The 21,122-nt window shown below is 31.0% G+C and overlaps 1 protein-coding gene and 1 pseudogene across 1 annotated transcript; both read right to left on the reverse strand.

Moving 5' to 3' along the window:
* Positions 1 to 5,926: 5,926 nt before the first annotated feature.
* Positions 5,927 to 6,608, reverse strand: LOC110624474 (classical arabinogalactan protein 9). Its single transcript, XM_021769644.2, has one exon. The coding sequence runs from the start codon at positions 6,506 to 6,508 to the stop codon at positions 6,068 to 6,070; it is 441 nt and encodes a 146-aa protein (XP_021625336.1). The 5' UTR covers positions 6,509 to 6,608; the 3' UTR covers positions 5,927 to 6,067.
* Positions 6,609 to 15,388: 8,780 nt separating this feature from the next.
* LOC110624276 lies at positions 15,389 to 20,475 on the reverse strand (annotated as a pseudogene).
* Positions 20,476 to 21,122: the final 647 nt, after the last annotated feature.

The following is a 21,122-nucleotide window of genomic DNA, read 5'->3' on the forward strand; positions in this document are numbered from 1 at the left end:
TGTTTATAATTTAAATTAAAAAATAATATTTTATAATAACAGAAACAAAAATAAATAAATTTTCTTCAATTCGATTGGTTGGTGTTGGCAGTTCAGAGTGGCTAGATTGGAAAGAGGGGGAGGGGCCTGGCTTTGGACTTGGTGTGGGGTTTCGTGGGATTAGAATAGTACACGTGGAATGGAATGTGTCTGTGGGGACCACAGGTGCCGTCCATAGTACAACTATAATGTAGTTGTGACGGTAGACAAATGGAAACTTTTATGGTGGGGCCACAGACGTGGAGACCTGCTGTTTGGAAACCCGAGTGATACGTTTGTTGGACTGTTCCCTTTTTTGTTTTATTCCTGGTCAACAAAATCCTACTTCTTTAGGAAAAAAAAATGTATAATATGAAAATTTTTAAAAAATAATTTATTTATGTTTGATTTATGATAGATAAAATTTAAGCAGGTATTTATTATATATATATATAAAGTTTTTAGATTACTCTAATTACTATGATCATAAAATATATAAATATAAATAAAAAAATTTATAATTTAATCTCTAAATTTTACTATTATTAACAAAACAGTTTCTTGATTTTTAAAAATATATTAAAATATCTTTAATAAATTAGTCTTTTTATATATTATAATCTTCTTTTTCGTTAAAAACAAAATGAAAAATGGTGAATTTTTTGAAAATATAATTTTACCCTCTTCAATCCTTATTTAAACATATATTTTTAATAAAATTGAAAGAATCCATTTCATTTTCAACATCGATCAAACATCGAATAATCGACTATCAAGTACCTAAAAGATCCATTCTATTTTCGCGAGAATTTCTCATGATTAAATGATCAAGAAAATTACAAGATCAAGCATATTTCAAAACTTTCTTAGCGCAACCCAATTTCCAGACAAATTGCATGGAAGAAACAAGACTTATTATTTATTTGTTTGTTATTTTGATTCTCTAATGCTCCATCAATTCGAAAAAAAATATTCAAATGCAAATTTCATTGCAATTCATCGGATTCAGAATCAAAATTCTCACTTGGAGATTTCCGCCTAACTTCTTCTATCAATTTGTCATTTTTATCATCTCCAATTCCTTACAATTTCCTCTTCAATATGGCTTCAAATATTGCTGGCATTGTCTAATTATCCCCCTCGTAATACTTCTTTATTGGTCTCTTTAGCTATGCAACACATCACATCTAACCAGTCAATAATTTAACACAAATTTTAATAAACCAAATAGAAACCAACTATAATTCTATTTGCTTAACCTTGTTACTCACGCCATCAACATCCTCAATGCCACCATGATGCTTCTGCGTCGGATTAAAATTCTCTTCACATGTGAGTCTGACTCAGATGAGTAGAATTTAAATGAACAACGAGTCTAGAAAACAAATAGAGATGACGATGGTATAAATGGGATAAGTCTTATATCGAAATTTAAATGTATAATAAGATGATTGCGAATACAGCGTGAAAGATTTTTTAGAACAACTATGTTCATCGCTTGCACTGGCCTTTTTGTTTACCTCATAGTTGAGGATTGAAGTTCAAGGGTTAGGGTTTATTACAATGTTAAGCTTTAGAGAAAACTCTTAATTGGTGGCTGATGCTAGACATTCTTGCGAAGATAGAATGCTTGATGAACTTAGTTGGAATCCTTTCGGTGCTTGATCAATGTTGAAAATAAGAATGAGTTTTTTCAATTTTATTGAAAATGCATGTTTAAATAGAGATTAAAGAGGGTAACATTCTTCTATTCTTCTGAAGATATAATGAATCCTTTCAATTTTAATACGTTTCTAAAAATTGAGAAATTGACTTATTTTTTTAAATGGAGGACTGGGGGATTGGAAGAGTAGAACTGAGATCTCAAATTTACTTAAATACATTTTACCGCCAAATTAAGCCTGTGAATGGTATAATTAAAATTTATTAAACAGTTGAATTTTTAAAAATAATTTAAGACTATATTTTATTTTTTAATAACTCATTAATGACATGATTAATTTATATTTAATTATTTTATATTTTTTAAAATTCAAATGTTTAATAATTTAGCCATACTACATAATTAGCCATACTTTTTTCTTGAGTGTAATTTGCACTTATTAAACTTTATTTAATACAATATTTATTATTAATTTTATATTAATGATGTAAAATTAATAATTAATAATCGTATTTAATAAATTATGTAAACATTACACTCATTAAAAAGTAAAAAAAAAAATTATAATAAATTATGTAAGATATTTGTGAGATTCCTATAAATGAATTATTAACGAAAACACAATTAAAAAATTACCAAATATTATAATTACTAGAAAACTAAAAAATTATTTTTAATTATATAATTATAATATAATTATAATTATATTATCACTTTATTATCTTATAATCAATGTTTTAAATTAAAATATTTATCTATCAATTTGATATTATCAAAATCAAAATTTCTTTTAAAAATTTTATCTCAAAATATCTATTTTACTATTTATATATGTTTTATTAAAATTAAAATAATTATTTATTAACTTTAAATTAATTTAGATAATAAAATTATTATTCACTTTAAATTTTCAATATAATGATTTATAACAACTTATTATTTTATAACATAATATTATTAAATTTATTAATGTTTTGTAATTAACATGCATGTAATTAATTTTTAAAAAATATTAAAACGTTAACATTTAAAATTAAGTTGATTCTTAAAATTATAATTTACGATTGTAATAATTTTTTAGTTAATTTTTTATTATTTTTCAGAATTCATTAATATTTAAAGGCGTTGATTTGATAATTTTATATTAAAATTTTAATTTTTAATATATATATATATATTTATTTAATTAATTTAAATAAATTGAGATAATAAAATTTATTGTTCACTTTAAAATTTAAATATAATTATAAATAATTAAATTAATAATTTATTGTAATCACAGGTTAACCATCTGACTAAATCTAAAAAATCTTATATTTTATTTTCTAATTTTTGATCTCCGATATTCATTTTAAAAAAAAATTTGTTATACGATAATTTTATACAATTAAAATTATTATTTTTTATAATTATATAAAGAAGTTTTTAGATTATATATATATATATATATATATATATATATATATTTTAAATTATAATTTATATAAATATTACATAAAATTTTTGAAAATTTGAATTAAATATAGATAAAAATAAAACCCACCTGCTAGTAAAAAAAAATTATAAAATCAAAAATTGCTTAACCTTTTAAATTGTATTTAAACAAACACATCAAATTAAATAAGTAACAAACTTTATAAATCACAAAACTATTAAATTAAAGGAAGAAAAATTAGTACATATATAAAAAATTAAGTCTAAATTAATTAAAAATATAGATAAATGAGAGATTAAGAGAGCCATATAAATAATATTTCTAAAAATTGAAAGGCTAACAATGCAATGGAAATTTGAAAAGTTGAAAATGTGCTTGAATCTCGAGAAGGCAATGATGCCAGTTTCGTAGCTTTAAAAAAGAAAATACTTAATAAGCTTCGTAACTTTAAAAACAGGTAGACATACAATATCTCTCCATTAAATTTCATTTAATTTGAATTCAGTTTATCCATAGCAATTTTTTCATTTATTGTCCCTAAATTAATAAAAATAATTAAATTTGAAGTTAACCGTTAAGTCGGTTCGATTTAAAATCGAACCAAATTAAATAAATTAAAAATTAAAATTTTAGTATTTATAAAAATCGAATCGAACTGATTTTGATCAGAAACTGAATCGAACTGAACCAGTCTGATTCAGTTTGATTCAATTTGATTTGATCGGTTTTGATTTTTAATAAATGTTTTATCTTTTACTCTTTATTTTTAATATTTTAAAATTTAATTAAAATATTTTAATCTTAATATGATTTAATTTCTCTATATTATTGAAAATAACATATTATTATTATTAAATCGGTTCGGTTTAATTTTTTTGATTTTTTTATAAAAATCAAACCGAATCGAAATAATCAAAATTTTTAAAATTAAAATCTGAACCAAACCGAAATGAATAAAAAACCAAATTAAAATTTTAAATTAATTCAATTCAATTAATTTTTTCAATTTAAATCGAATACTGATCGCGTGGCTAAATCCTTATCAACTTTGTTGAACACACTAAAATAAATAACAATCAAATTAAAAATGTGCTAATTCAATATAAATAATATAATGCTATGTAATTTTTATGTTTTTGTAATTCATATATTTATAATATTTAATATACAGACCGCATTATCATAAATTTATATTCTAATTAAATATTACTAATTACTATATTTTATAAGAATTTAATCCCATTCAAATAAATAATAATTATTTGCTATTATTTTAATATTATAATAATTATTTTTGATATTTTTAAATAATATTTAAATTTGTTATTTTAATAATTGTGTATAAAAATTTTAATTTTTTAATTAATATATATATATATATATATATATATATGTATATATATATTAAAGCCTATAAATTTAATGGTAGATATGGTAAAAAATTAATGTTATTATATCTTATATATTTTTTTTAAATTTTCTTTATATAATATTGTTATCTATTTTAAAAAATAATATAAAAAAGTATGCTATTGAATTTACAGTTTTATTCATACAATAACTCTAATTAAATTTAAAATTATGATATGCTATTATAAAAAATTTAAACTATAAATATTATTATTTATTTAATAAATTATTAATAAATAAGCGGTGTCTATATATTTAGACAAACATTTAACTTCATACTTTTGTAAATATTCAAAAAAGTTATTTTTATATTTATTTTATATTAATTTTATTATATAATATAATTTTATAATAATCATATTATAGCATAATATTAAATAATTTATACTAATCTACTTATATATATATATATATATATATATATATATATATATATATATATATATATATATAATATAAATAATAAAATTACCATTTAATTTATATCCTTATTTAAAAATTTAATATTATTATATCTTATATATCTTTTTGAAAATTTCTTAACTAATTAAATTTAATATAAAGTATAATATTACCATCTATTCTAAAAATTAAATTTAAAAAAATAAAATTATCAACTAGTTAAATAATTAAATATGATTGTAAATAATTTAAAGACTAAGAGTATTATGGACAATCTCATTATTTTTCCTCTTTCCACTTTTATATATACTAATTTTTTTGAATGTACTTTACACGTTATCTTTACTCGTTCTACACTACTCGTTGTAGAGAATGTTTGTTTTTTATTAATAAAATTTAATAATTTATTACATTTACATAAAAATTAAGTATAAAAGAGAAAAATCAATTCCAAACTAATTTATTCTAAAAGTAATAAAAAATAGTAAAATATAAATAGAAAATAACATTTTCTTGTCGATTTAAAATAAATAATAAAAATAACTTTTTTGAACAAATATTGTCTATTGAGTTTAAGAAAAGAGAAAATATAGTCTTATTAAAATCAATATAAAAAATATCGTATTGAATTAGCAGTTTTATTTATATAATAACTCTAGTCTGTCTTAGCAATAATTATTATATAATTACCATCTAATTTATTTTTTTATTTTAAAATATTTAATCTTATTATATTTTGTATATTTTTTAAAAAATTTTCTTAACTAATTAAAATTAATATAAAAAATAAAATCTTTAAATTAAAATCTATATAAAAGCATATGTAATTCTAGTCCTTACTTCTATATGCAAATTCAAATGCTTGGTGATTTAAGAGAATTATCAAATCTCGTTTACACTTGGATTGGAAATCAGAAAAATCTTTAAATTGATCATCCAAACATGTTGACAAATTGGATATGGCTGTGAAATTTCTGAAAAGGAGAAATAGCTGAAAATGTATGAAAAAATATAGTACTAAAATATTACCCAACTGTGTTGAAAAATACAAAAGAATTGTTAAAGAAACGAAAAAAATTAAGCAACATATTAAAAAATCCAAGAAAAAAAAATATATAATGCATCTATAATAATTTAATTTAGAGGACCAAAACGGCAGTCAATGCACCGACAGCCAGAGATCCAGCAATGGCAAATCTATTCAGAGCGGCACCGTTTTCCGCTGGAGCAGGAGCATCAGATGGTGTTTGAGCGATTGAGGAAGGAGGTAAAGCAGTTGTAGAGGGAGCCGGAGAAGACAAAGAAGGAGGAGGAGATGGAGGGGAGTCAACAGTAGCTGGCGATGGTGCATTAGCCGGTGGAGATACTGGAGGTTTAACTGTTGGAGAAGGAGCAGATACTGGAGGATTAACGGTTGGAGAAGGCGCAGATACTGAAGGTGCTGGAGTTGCCGCATTAGGTGGAGTTGCCCCAGGCGATTTGGTTGGGGGAGATACAGGTGATGATGCTGGTGACTGTGCCACTGAGGAACCTACCAACACCGCCATTAGCATCAAGAACGCTAAGCTTGAGCGAGCCATTGCAATTTCTTTTCTTCTACAGCGAAGCAGATACACAAACAGAACAGAGAGGAAGGAAGAGTAAAGGTCGAAAACTCGAAGTGTGAGAAGAAAATGTGAGGAGATAGGGTATATATAGGAGCTTCAGTGTGAAAGGTTTTTGATCAAGAGAAGAGCCGTTGGATATTCCGAATTTTATAAGGCAAGTAATCAATGGTGCAGACCGTGTTCAGGGAAAAGATCATTCGGAGGGATTGATTTCATGATGAGTGGACCCCACGAAAGGCAAAAGGACACCCCGGTTTTTCTAGACTTGTGGGGTAGGGTGCCTACTAGGTACAGTTGTCAAAGAATTGTAGCCGTACGCGTGTAATGAAATTTTAAAGTGAACCGTGTAGATGGTTTTTGCGTGTAGCTTTGCGTAACGGTCAAAAAAATGGAAAGCAGTGTTTGGATTTGGTGAGAAAATCCGCGGGGATTCACTTTCCGGAATAAGAAAATAATTAAACGCGTATAATTAATTTTAGCAATTAGTCTGGAAATTTATTTTTCCAGCTCAGTTGGATAATACCTTGATTTTATTTTCTTATTTTTATCTTCCTGTTTAAGAAATAATAACATATTTACTAATTTCTTAATATGTCTTAATTCAACATAAATTAAAAATACATAGTTTGACTTATTTTTTTAATTTTTTTTATAAGTTAATATAAGTAGATGTTATATTAAAAAAATATTTAACAGAATTGGTGGAGTCTAATATAAATTTGTTTTTACATAAAAATCAATTTTAATCCCTACCGGTGTTATTAAGAGATGAAATTATTCGTTGATTATTCGAAATTCAACTGAGTAAAAATTTAATCGAGTTTGCCTTATTTTTTAAATGAGCTGAGTTCGAATTCATTTTTTAGACTCGTTTAATAAACGAGTCGAACTTGAACTTAACAGTATTTGACTCGTTTAAACTCGTAAATTTGGTGGGTTTCAAGTTTATGAATAAACTCGTGAACTGACTCATGAGCAGACTCGCGAATAAATTCGTGAATATACTTATTCGCTAATACCAATCCCACATCCCACATTAAATATTAAATGGACAAGAATTGTGACTTTTCTATAAAAGTATATCTTTCTATATTTTTTATAATTTTGAATTTGAGGGATTTCAATTAAATGAAAAAAATAAATTTAAAAATTTCTTAATGAAAAAATTTCCTTCAAGAGATTCCTACAAGGTATTTTATTTACCAAAGATAACATTAGAAAAAAAGGATGGAGATTTCTGAGGAGTGTAATAGATGCAGTGCTTTTGAAAATGATATCCATGTGTTCTTTAATTGCCCTTTTGGCTTGATTGCTGGCAACCAATTCAGGGTGTGTTACCTGTGCTGATTATTTTGGCTATTTCCTTGATATTCATGTGATTATTTTGGCTATCTAGAGAAACAGTGAAATTCAAGTTTTAAATTTTATCAGAATGGCAAGGAGCAAGAGCAGTTAGTATAAATACTGGTAGCACTATCGCTGTGCAAAAATGGATTAAACCCCATAGAAAAAATTAAAGTGTAATGTTGATGCTTAATACATACAAATGAATGGCAAATTTCCTTTACAACAATTCTTAGAAATGCACATGGTGAGTTCCATACTGTTTTGTCATGCCATCAAGTTGGAGTCCTTCCTCCACAAATAGGAGAGGCCTTAACTTTGAGGGAAACTCTTTTGGCTAAATAGTTGGGCATATAACAATTTGAATATGGAAGTTATGTCAAAAGTATCATCAATGCTTTTTCTTCATCAAAAGATGACGGGTCTGATTTTGGACAGTTTATTGATGACGGTAAAATTTTGTTCTCTCAAGAATCTTGATGATCTGAGATCCAGAAAGTAAGGTTTTATAAGAATTTTATTAACTTAGCAAAAAAAAAAAAAGACCTTTTCTAGAGGAGAGCATTCCTCCTTTTATCTGTTTTCATTGTCTGTCAGTGACGTATAACGGCCTGACTTCCATTGGACCACATGTCTTTGCCATACTGATACGATCGTACGAGGATATCAGATTTCTGCCCTATACGTAACAGCCCCTGATTCTCCCCGAGCGCATATGCGAATGGTCCCACAAGACGAATGGGTTGAACTCCTTCCTGGTTCTGAGGGCCAGAAGATAAGGTCAAAACTGAGTCCAAAGAGGATCTACTCGACGGGCCGTGAGGGCCGGACCGGCCTGATCGAGAAACTTGGATGGAGCCCGGTCTCAAGACTGAGTGGGCCGGACTGGGTCCATGTGGGGGACCTGAGGGCCTCTGGATAATGAGTTATTTTCATGGAGTAGTCATGTTTTATATTAGTCTTAAAGTTTGATATAAGCTTTTGGCTTTATTTGTTATGTTGTTCGGCAGGAATTTGAACAGAAACCTTTTCCTTTATGATTGAGAGTCTGAGGTTTGGGTGCATGGGAAGGCTTCTTGGCCTGAATTAATTAAGACCCTCCTTGATTATGTATATCTGATTTTTATAGTAGTATGAGTTTAAAAAAATAATCTAACTTAATAACGGCTAAATTAAACATTTATCTTGATATTTATTTATAATTTATTAAAGTGTTTATAACAAATTCATAAATTTATATATTTTTTTCTCATCATATGCCAATTTTTATAGGATTATCCGAGGTTTTTAAAATTTATGTGAAAAAAATAAAAAAAAACCTATATTTATGAATAAAATCAATATTTGTTCTCCAAAAAATGCTATTAGTCTCAATCTTTTAATTAATATATCATAAAAATCATTTAATTTTTTTTTCTATAATACTGTTGCACATTTAAAATTATTATTCCATGAAATATCATTTCAAATTTAAAGAATCTACAAAATAACAATTTTATTAAGTTAGTAATTTATAAAATTTAAATATTTAGTATTTTTTAAAAAAATATATTTAAAAACACGGCAATAATTTTAAAATTTAGTAAAGTAGAATCCATGACATAAAAAAATAAATAATTTATAATAATTAGATCAAAATTACTAAAGAATTAATCATTTTGCACCTAATAAAAAATTGAGTTCAAAAATTAAAACTATTTGTGAGATTAAGTTAAGGGAAATGCATTTGTTGGACTCGCATTCACCTGAGTCGAAGTGTGTCACTGGAGTTCCATTTTATCATTTCTATTCAAGTTTAGTGACGACTAAGAAAGTTGTGAATTGAAGGCGAATGAAGACATCCAACGCAAACATGGACATTACAATTTAGGTTAATGAGTTATCTATAAAATTAATACAATAATATTTATTGATAAAGAAAATTGATACAATAATATTTATTGATAAAGAAGATTATTTTGTTGTCTAAATGAATGTGTTGACATACCCTGTACAGTACTTAGAAAATTGTGCTTCAGTTAGAATATTTAGTTGGTAATTGAGACTGTTTTGTACACATCTGGTGTAACTCTATTTTTTTTATTTAGTTTCTTTTATTTTGAATAACACATTTAATTTTGAAATTGTTTACTAAAATAATTTGTTAAAACTTCATTTGCTCTGATTACGTAGATAGTTTTTTGAAACTTTCTTTGTTCAGTCTAGACTTGCAGATGAAAGGCTACTTAGTACTCCCAATTCAATTTGGTGTGATAATCAGCGACTAATTGGTTCTGTAGTGCCTCCTCCACCAATTCTATTAATGCTCAGTATGGCAACTTCCAAGCTCCAGGACTTCAATAGAAAGATAAGGAAGCTATCACTACAAAGAAAACTTGAAGAAACTAAGCATAAAAAAAGGATGCATATTGGAAGCTGTAATCAAAGTCAGGATCAATCACACCAAGCAGGACAGGATAACAATCGGTTAAAATGACACGGGAGTAGAAGAAAGACTAATATTGGATTGTTGTATAATTAATATTTTATTGCACAATCATTTTTTTTAGTTAATCACTAAAAAAATTTTATAACTTCACATGTTAGTCAAGTTTCACTCTTTGGTCTCTTTGTGACTTGATACTCTCGCCTTTTATTCTTCCTTAAACCTAATTTCTTCTTTCTCCTTTTCCATGAAAGACGATCTGCTTCAATTAACTATCGATAAAAAAGAAAATATTGTTGTCCCTAATAAAAACTCAAGAGATATTCCGATCGTCACTTATAATTTCTGTATGGTGGGGATATTTCTCACATACAATCCAATAAATTTTCAGAATATGTAGACCTATTTGACAAATTTATGGCAGCAATCTTCAGATAGTTATTATATTGAAGGATTTGGTTTCTAGTTACAAGTCAGACATTTTATTTTTGATGGAAACAAAGATTCTTAGTTCTCAAATTGTAACGACCCGAAAATCAGGCCGCCACCGGCGCTAGGATCCAGATCGGCTTAAGGCCGCCGGGACCCGTAGCAAGCCAAACATACATCCTGTGAACCTGTTTAATCCCATACATGGTCAACAACATACATAAAAATTAAAAAAAAACTTTTCTTTCATTCATTCATTCAAACATTTCTTTGCCAAGCCTAGCCTGTGCATGCACAACATAACATAAACCTCTCATTGGAATCCTCATCAAATATTCCAATGGGGTAACATAACATAACATAGGCTTGGATTACATAATCATCATAAAAACATTATATCTCATACAAGACCATGTGTACTGGGAATACAACAGACTCTAGTCAAGCACATTATCAATCTTACATTACATTACATCTCATACATTTACATTGCTACAAACCATGTCCACAGCTAAGCTATTACATAATCTTCTCTTACTCTGCTGACTTCTCTATCTACTCTGCACCTGCAAGACTGGGGTTAGGGGAGAGGGGGTGAGCTATAAAGCCCAATGAGCGGAAACTAAAAATATTTGCTTTAATTCCACCCTTTTTAGGTATGTTATTATTCATTTTATTATTAAGATTCCTCCATTTTTAGGTATGTTATTATATAACTTTTTCTTATTCATGCTTTCATGGAATGCAACACATCACAGTTAATCACATAAAGGATGAATTTGTCACCAATAGCCCTCTACATTTCCATTAGTGCCAGAACGTAGAATGGGTCCTGGTCTTTCTCTTACATAGTGCCAGGGACGTAGAATGGGTCTTCCTGGACTTCCATACCGTATCATCATCATATCATGACATAACATACGAGAGCTAATGGATCACTCAACATTCATCCACATCAACATCAATTTATGCAATGCAGCATATTCGTGAGATCTAATGCAAACATCCTGAAATATTGCATAGCATAATGATGCATGGGCAATGCTTTATGATTCATTCATTTATTCATTTATTCATTTACTTTAAAATTTAAGAAGTTGTTCCACTCACCTGGTGACTGAAGTTGTAACAACGAACTCGGAACGACTATCTCACAACCGGGGGTCTCGGTTCCTCGGGTCCGAACCTACACAGGTGGACTCAAATGAGGTACCAAACAACAAGAACATAACTCTAGACATACCCCCAAAAACCTCCTAAAACATCACCAAAACACTCCTAGGAATCATGCAAGAAAAGGCTGGACAGGGCACTTTCGGCGGCACCTTCGGCGGCCGAAAGTCCCTCCAGAGACGAAAGTCAGGCAGGTTCGGCGGCACCTTCGGCGGCCGAAACTCCCAGACAGAGACGAAACTCATGCATGTTCGGCGGCACCTTCGGCGGCCGAAAGTCTCGGACAGAGCCGAAACTCCAATTTTCGGGGGCAAGCTTCGGCAGCCTAAAGCTGCCTCTCAAGCCATGTTCGGCGGCCGAAAGTGCCTTCGGCTGCCGAACCTGGTTTCTGCCAAAGGGCAAAAACTTTGGCTCCCCTATGCACAAATGCCTCCCAACTCTCACATCATGCATATACTTCACCCAAATCATGCATACAAGTTCCTAGGGGCCTCAAGACATCAAATACCCCAACTACAACACTTCAAGCATACTCAAACATCATACATTGATCATAAATCACTTAAAACTTAACATTTGCTTAAAAACTCATACAACCCTATACATGTCATTCTACCCCATAAAATCACTTAAAACTTACTTAAAACACATGAAGAGCTTAAGATCGGCTCTTACCTCTTGAAGATCGAGGGTTGAGGAGATCTAAACTTGGAGATGGGAGAAGTTCCAACTTTTGGTCTCCAAGCTCCAAAACTTGTTCTAAGCTCAAAGATCTTCAAAACCAAAGTTATAAACTTGTAAAGATCATGGAAAAAGGAAGGAAAAACTCAAGATTGGGGAAGGATGGCGGAATGCTCACCTTGGCCGAAATGGGGAGAAAAAGCTCGCCCATTTTCGGCTAAGGGACCCTTTTATAGGTGGCTGGCCAGGCCACGTTCGGGGGCCGAATGTGCCTCCGCATCCATGCAAATGTTCGGCGGCCGAACTTGACTTTCGGCGGCCGAACCTGAACTTCCCTAACTCATGCTTTCGGGGGCCTAACGTGCCTCCAAAACGCATGCATGTTCGGCCGCCGAAAGTTCGGCCGCCGAACCTGGGTTTTCCTCCAATGCTATTTTCATGCAAAAAAACTCATTTAGTTTCATACTTTAAAACCATTAAAAACATAAAAACATTTCATAAAACATGTCTTTACCCTTCTAGAAGTTCCCGACAACCGAAATTCCACCGGACGGTAGGAATTCCGATATCGGAGTCTAGCCGGGTATTACACAAATGAATTGTTTTTTTACATTTTGATGGTTGATTTTCAGTCAATATACAAGAATTGGGAGGAGATCTTTCATTAATGTGGAATAGTCATAGGTTTGTGGTTGACTTTTTTTCAAATTTTATTGATTCGGTTATTTAAGAAAGTAATATTCAATAGAGATTTACTAGTTATTATGGATTTTCGTAATCGCAATAACGACGTTAGTCTTGACACCTTATTCGAGTTTTATCTCGTAGAAGCTCTCTTCTGTGGTTTTGTTCGAAAGATTTTAATGATTTATGCTCGAGAGATGAGAAAGAAAGAGAAGTATTTTTGTCAAATTATCTTATGCAGAGTTTTAGACAGTCACTTGAAGAAAATTTTTGCGAAATTATCTTATACATGAATTTGATTTTGAATGATTGTAAATTTTTATTAGATTCTATAATTGATATTTATGTTAGATGGGTCCGTTATAATGCTATTCTAACTGCTCATACTTTGGATAGAGAATCTATCCGGCATAATCGTCTCTCTGTTTGCATGATATCCCTAATTATTTAATGAAATTTTATTAATACAATCAGTAGTTCTACTTCAAAAAAAAAAAACTTCACATGTTGTCATGCCCACATTATGTTGCTACGTCAGCAAAATTTAAGATACATTTAATAAAAATTTAAAAGTTTAAGATTTAATTAGTAAATTTTTAAAGTTAATTATGCAATTATAAATTTTTTAAAGTTAATTTTTTTAATTATTTTATTTAAAATTAAAATTTATAATATTATTATAATATTTTTTTCAGTTTTATACATGATTTAAGTATATTATTTTATATTAATTCAATTCTAAACTAATCCATCTCTTCAAACTATTTTTTCCTAAAATCTACTCTAAAAATTATTATAGTTAAAAAAAAATACATGATTAATAATGTAGTTGAAAATAAAAAAAAATATTTGAAAGAAATATAATTAATAATATAGTTATAATTGCATTATATACTAATTTAATGACTAATTAAATCCTATCCTTTCTTTTTCTACATAGCTTTTTTTTTAATTAAAAGTTTTTCAACCATATTATTAATATGTACTTTTTTTAACTAAAAAATAATTTAGGGGATGGGTTAATTGAGAATTGAATTAATATAAATTAGTATACCTGAATTATTGATAAAATTAAAATAAATATGATAATAATATAAAATATTTTTTATTATAAATTTTAATTTTAAATAAAATGATAAAAAGAATTCTTAACTTTAAAATACATTTACAATATTTATAAAAGTAACTGTAATAAAAGTAACGGTAAAGTGTATTTATAATAAGATATAAAATTTATAATTTAATTAGTGATGTGGCGATATGATGTGATAATTTTATTAAATACTAACGATAAAAGTAATGGTAAAATGAATTTAAAATAAAATATAAAGTTTATAATTTAATTGATAATTAAATTAGTATAAGATCCAATTATAAAAATTTAAAAATATCAGAGTTTGTTCGGTGATTAACTCTTTCCTTTTGATCTTTTATTCTTTTCCTATTTGATTCAATTGTATTAAATATTCCCAAATACCTTATCTGAACATCTCTTAATCTCCCCTTCTTCATCCTCAGTGGATTTCTTATGATTCAGAAAAATCAAACATAAGAATACTAATGGTTTTCCATAACTTTTCCATTGTTGTTTTAGCTTTGTTACCAGTGTAATTGCTTTTTTCCAGATAAATCTATTTTCACAGATTTTCATATGAGATGAACTTTCAAGTACTGGCAGAGCAACGTGAATAATGTTAAAGCTAATAAATCTGTATAAAAGAATCAGTTCGTGACTTGAGTAGGCACTCATTTGCTTAATAATCATTTTTCTCTGTGAGCATTTATGCATAAAATATCTCACAGTGCACTTCATGAATTGCTTCTTTAGGACAGATTTGAAGTTTTGTTCTTACTTTGATGATATTACAGTTAAAGTTTGAGACTTTATGCCTCATTGACTTTGCAGTAAGGCTTGTAAGCTGATAAACATCAAATCATTAACCCTTGTTGTTTGTCAGTTCTAAGTATTGATTCAGCATCCACCTTTACAGAGCCAAAATCTAGAAAAATGATACAAATCAATAATAATGGATTGCATAAAATGGGAATTTCCATGTCTAGTTTACACCTTTAAGAAAAAATGAATTGAATGGCTCCTCAATGCAGTGCCCTCCAACAAATCTTTCAGCAAAGCTTCTTCTTTCGAAATAAAAGAATTTGAATTCTTCTTCACAAACAATCCGATTGATGATTTCGCCATTTTGTGATGCTAAAGAGCTCAAATCTCACAGGTGAACAATGAGTGTCTATAGCCAGAACAGCTCGCTTATCAGTTTGAAGTAGAATCTCCAGCAGTATCAGTGCCAGGTTCACCATTGCCACTGATAAGATTGCTCGAGTGGCCATTGAATTCTACTCCATAGATATGACCCATTTTAGCACGTTTCGTCTCCAGATACCTCTGGTTTTCCTTTGTGCTGGTAGTTAGAAGAGGAACTCTACCAACAACTGTCAAACCATAGCCCTTGAGCCCAATGTACTTTGCAGGGTTGTTTGTCATCAACTTCATTGTTCGGACTCCCAGATCCTGTAATATCTGCAGTGGAAGTATAAACAGAACATATAAAGTTTCCCTCAAGACCTAGAAGATGCATGTTTATTATAAGAAACCAACAACACAATCTGTGGAAAATGAAGATAGAATCTAGTCAGTTGATGCTACGAAATTGTAGAGCATCATGTTGGAAACCCTCAAAATGATTCTCTTTATCACTCAACCACCTGCAAATTCCAACCCTAGCATGTGTGGCTCTCAAAGTTCGTTGAACGAAAAAGAAACATTTTTTTAAGGCCATTAATGGAAGAATATCATCAGATTTCAACCAATCGAATCAAAGCATAAAAAATCTAGTCATTCCAAATGCCTATACGAGTTAAGCGTAATTATGCTTTAACTTATGTTGTGAAAATAACACAAAAAAAAGCAGATACTCTAAATTACCTGGGCACCAATGCCGTATTCTAGGGAATCAACAGGCAGTCCCAGCTTTTCATTTGCTTCAACTGTATCACGCCCGGCATCCTGTAGGTTGTAAGCACGAAGCTTGTGACCCAAACCAATACCCCTTCCTTCATGGCCACGGAGGTAGATCAGCACTCCCCGGCCAGAAGCCTCAATCCGCTGCATTGCAAGTGCCAACTGGTTCCCACAATCACATCTGGCAGAACCAAAGATATCTCCTGTGGGGCACCCTGAATGTACTCTCACAAGAATATCCTGCCTGTAATACCCGGCTAGATCAGGCATCGGAATTCTTACCGTCCGGTGGAATTCGAGGATGTCAGAGGTTTCTAGAAGGGTAAGAGAAAGGTTTTCTAAAATGTTTTTAAGTGTTTTAAAAGTTTAGAGTGGAATAGGATTGAGTTTTGGAGAGAAAAGGCTAAGGAAGCTTTTGCCATGTTCGGCCGCCGAAGGTAATGTTCGGCCGCCGAAAGTGCTTTAGATTCGGCTTCCGAAAGCTCAGGTTCAGCCGTCGAACGTTGCATGGTTTTGCATGCGGTTAGGCTACCGAAGCTGAGTCGGTTTGCCACCTATATAAACGCCTCCAGTCGGTGAAATGGATAAGTAGAGCTGGTCTTTTCACTTCCAGAGGTTTTAAGTTAAAAAGAAAAGTTTTGAGGTTTGAAGAGTTTGAAGGAGAGTTGTTCCATATTTTCAAGTTCTGATTAAGAGGTTTGGACCCGAGAGATCGAGGAGGTCGTCAGTGTTAGTGGTTACAGAGTCAGTTCAGTATCTGCTAGAGGAGCAGAGGTGAGTGGAACTAAACTTAAGTCTTTTAATTGAGAAATGGAATGCTTTTAGCATATTTCATGCATCATGATTATGCAATAGGTTGATTGCATTAGAATCCACGAATTTGTTGCATTGCATAGTTATTTGTTGATGTGGGTGAATGCTGAATGATCCAAATAGTATCTGACAGGAAGTCCAGGAGCCTTTGACTACGCTCTGGCAGGTATAGAGAAGTCCAGGAGCCTTTGACTACGCCCTGGCAAGTATAGAGAAGTCCAGGAGCCTTTGACTACGCCCTGGCAATGGTAAGTACAGGTGTTATATACACGTCTATATATATGACAGGAAGACCAGGTGCTCGATTCTACGCCCTGGCACGGCAAAGTTACTGAAACTATGTGGTGACAGGTTTACCCTTGATGTGAATTGTTTGTGATATGATGCATTTCATACAATCATGTTTTAATGACTTATTTTACTGTTCTACTCACTGGGCTATAGAGCTCATCCCACTCCCTTAACCCAAATCTTGCCGGTTCAGTGTACAGGTTGTACAGGGAAAGTCCAGAAGAAAACAGAAAGAGTAAAAAGTTTTGTAATAGAATATTGTGGACATGTAAACATGTAATATTAAAGAAATGTAGCAGTTGTGTATAAAGTTAGAATTGTGTTTGACTTAGTTATTTTGTTGTAAATCTTTTGTATACATGGTCTGTTTCTATAACTATTTTACAGAGTATGTACAAAACCAGACTTAACAGGTATGAGTTAACCCATCTAGAGTGAGCTCTAGTCAGGGGTACAGAGTACAGAGATAGTGCATGCACAAGTTAAGCCTTAGTCCAGAGAAAAGTTTTTGTTTTCACAGAAAATGTATGACCATGTATGAGATTTTACAGGTACACAGAGAGTAGAGCAGACTTGCTACGGGTTCTGGCGGCTTTAAGCCGATCTGAATCCTAGCGCTGGTGACGGTCCATTTTGGGGCCCATCTCCGATCTCACCCTGTTTGCATTTGAACTGTACAGTAACAACAGTCAATTTCTTTCAATGAAAAATACAATGTGGATTGCCCATAACAAGGTGTCGTTCCTCTTGGCTAGGGTCTGGCTCTTTTTGGCTAGGCCATTGGATCCACTTGAGTCTGGCTCATCTAGGCTCAGCTCACAAGTTTGACTCCTTTAGGCTCAATCCATCATGCTTCCAAGTCCCAGATCTAAGGTCATTGAGCCTTACTGGTATCTCTCTAATACCATGTAGATAATAAAAGAGACTGGATCTACCTCCATCCCAAAAAACACCTTTTAAGAGGATGATTTTCCAAGTTATATATGAAATATTATTGCCAATAAACAGCCAATGTCACCTACAATCTTCCCCTCAACAATGGCTCTGGGACTCCAAGCCAGTAGCCTTCCATTTTCTCATGCGTACTCGACATGGGACTTTGTCCCTTAAGTTCATATTTCAACACCACCCAATATAAAAGATCATATTTCTAGATGAAAGCACAAGGATAGGTTCTATATGTAATATACCCTTCCAAGCATAGGTTGTCTTCTCCTCCTCCCCCCCGCCCCCTTCATCCTCCTCTTTTGGCTAGAGGGCTTGAACAAAATTTCAAACTCTGTATTTTTCATATGCTTCATTATGAAATTCGTGTCTCACAGGAGCAGCATTCTTTTCAGACCCATTGGTCTAGTCATTTTAAAATGAAAATGTAAGCAGTCCAGTAACTTATGTTTCATCTTAATTTTGGATAAGATTCCAAAATAGTTTGAAATTTCGCTGACCTTCACCATTGCAATATGTTCCATGCCCTCCAATATTGATCTGTAACAGTAAGCTGTAAATGGAACCCACATTGTTGGTATCCTAGCAGCAGAAGAACGATCTACTAATTTCTCTCTCATTCCTCGTATACCTGTAAATTACAATTCAATGTATTTGTCATTGAGAATATGACAAGAAGTCTTCCAGTAATAATAGAAAATGCAATAGAGCAGAGGATTTCAAGGATCAATGAGCCGGTAAATTTACAGTATATCAGCTGCAAAATCAATTGGATTACCCAGAATTTGAGGGGCAACATAACTTCTCAACATGAATGCTTAAAATGTTTAGCAGACGAAGAAAACAGATGTTGGTGAAACTACACAACTCTAGCATCTTTTTCTAATAAAAAGGTATAGCTCCTCAAAGAACAGGAAATACTTTACCTGATCAAATCAGCAATATATACAATTTTTAAATTCTCCTGCCGTGCAAATTGACGAAGCTTTGGCAATCTAGCCATGGAGCCATCATCATCCTCAATCTCACACAGAACTCCAACAGGGTCCAATCCAGCTAGAACAGCAAGATCAACAGAAGCTTCTGTATGTCCAGCTCTTTTCAAAACACCACCATCTCTGTACCTGATCAATGGAAAAATATGGCCTGGCCGGTTGAAGTCTCCAGGTTTTGAATCCCTGGATGCGAGAGCTAACACTGTTGTTGCCCTGTCATGAGCTGAAACCCCAGTGGTTGTGCCATGTTTTGCATCCTACAGAAGACATTGAGAGGCAAATCCAAATCTCAGAACTATTATGGTATGAAAGTGGACTGATGCATAACTGCTTATATCCGGAAAAAATAAGAGCAAAGGACTGTATACCTCTGCTTCACAATATCTGAGGGGACATTCATTAACTAACTGTAGCAAATTTATCTTTTACATGAAGACAAAGCCTATGAAGTAAATGTTGGCATGATTTTAATGGTATGAGGGAAATGTTGGCATGATTTTAATGGCTTGTAGTATTTCTATTCTTGCTTGGAAAATAAAGGAAGAAGCCAAACATAGATCATTGGATTATTCCGTTGCTTTTTTTTTCTCTTAGCTTCAGGTGTTGCCAACTCTGCTGCCATGATAAGGTCCCCTTCATTTTCTCTGTCTTCATCATCTACAACCACGACCATCTGCATTGGAAAAAGCAATCAGCAATGCAACAATGAAAAGGAAGGGATATTTTCAAGCAATAATTGCTGAAAATGCTACCATATATTATCACATGGAAAAACACCGACCTTCCCTTGACGAATGTCTTCGATGGCCTCAGCAATGGAGGAAAAACCTTCAGTTGGGCCATCCAAATCAAACTCATCATTATCGATGGAGAAACCATCGGAGATGGGAGCATTATCTGCCAGACGGGTTCGAAGTGCTAAAGCGTCAGGCTGTAATCAAATTTCAACTGGATTGTTATCAATGAAACTCCTCTTTACTGCAGCATTATTACCATTGGAATAAGACAGCAGGTCACCTTCATCAGATACAACTGCTGCTCGAATTTTGCCAATACCCTTAGTACTGAAGGAGGATTTACTACCACTAATTCTGATGAAGGTGGAGTTCAATGTGCTCCCATTTGATGAAAATGAATTCACTCCATGTAAACCAACAACACCAAACTTCTGATGAAAAGCCATTAATTTTCAAAGAAACCATTGACCAAATTACGTTTAAAAAACTGAAAACTTCGAAGAAGACCAATAACATGAAAAACCCAGATGGGGTTTAACATGTTAAGCTGTTAGAAATTCAAGAAAGTAAAGAAAAAGAGAGAGCAGGCAATGAAAGAAATCTCACTGTGTACAAGGGAGAGCTGTTTTGACAGTTGTTGAGGGGCAGGAGGGGAAATATGAAAAGAAAATAATTTAAATATAATGTATAAAAATTAAAATATAATAAGAGGAAAATTAAATAAAGAAAGAAATAATAAAAGTAAATTAAATTACAGTAATTAACAAATTATAATAAAACAAAAAAAAAAAGTAAGATCTCTCAATTTGAAGATGCATGATAAAATTGAAAAAAAAAAATTGTACTTTCTTCTCTTCTCATTGGAATTGTGATTTATAAATAGAGTTTTTGTTAGCCTCTGATAATTTAATCCCTCAAAATTAATATTTAAGTGAAATAAATATTAATAAAATTAAGATTAATCTAACTTTTTCTTATCATCCAAATAAGGGTAACAATTACTCATTGTTGACTTTGTATTAATACATTTTTAAAAAATATATTCCAAACCCTAATTTTATAATATACCATCCTCTCCTATTATTTAATTAAA

This window comes from Manihot esculenta, chromosome 10 (assembly GCF_001659605.2).
Source record: "Manihot esculenta cultivar AM560-2 chromosome 10, M.esculenta_v8, whole genome shotgun sequence".
Taxonomy (NCBI): domain Eukaryota; kingdom Viridiplantae; phylum Streptophyta; class Magnoliopsida; order Malpighiales; family Euphorbiaceae; genus Manihot; species Manihot esculenta.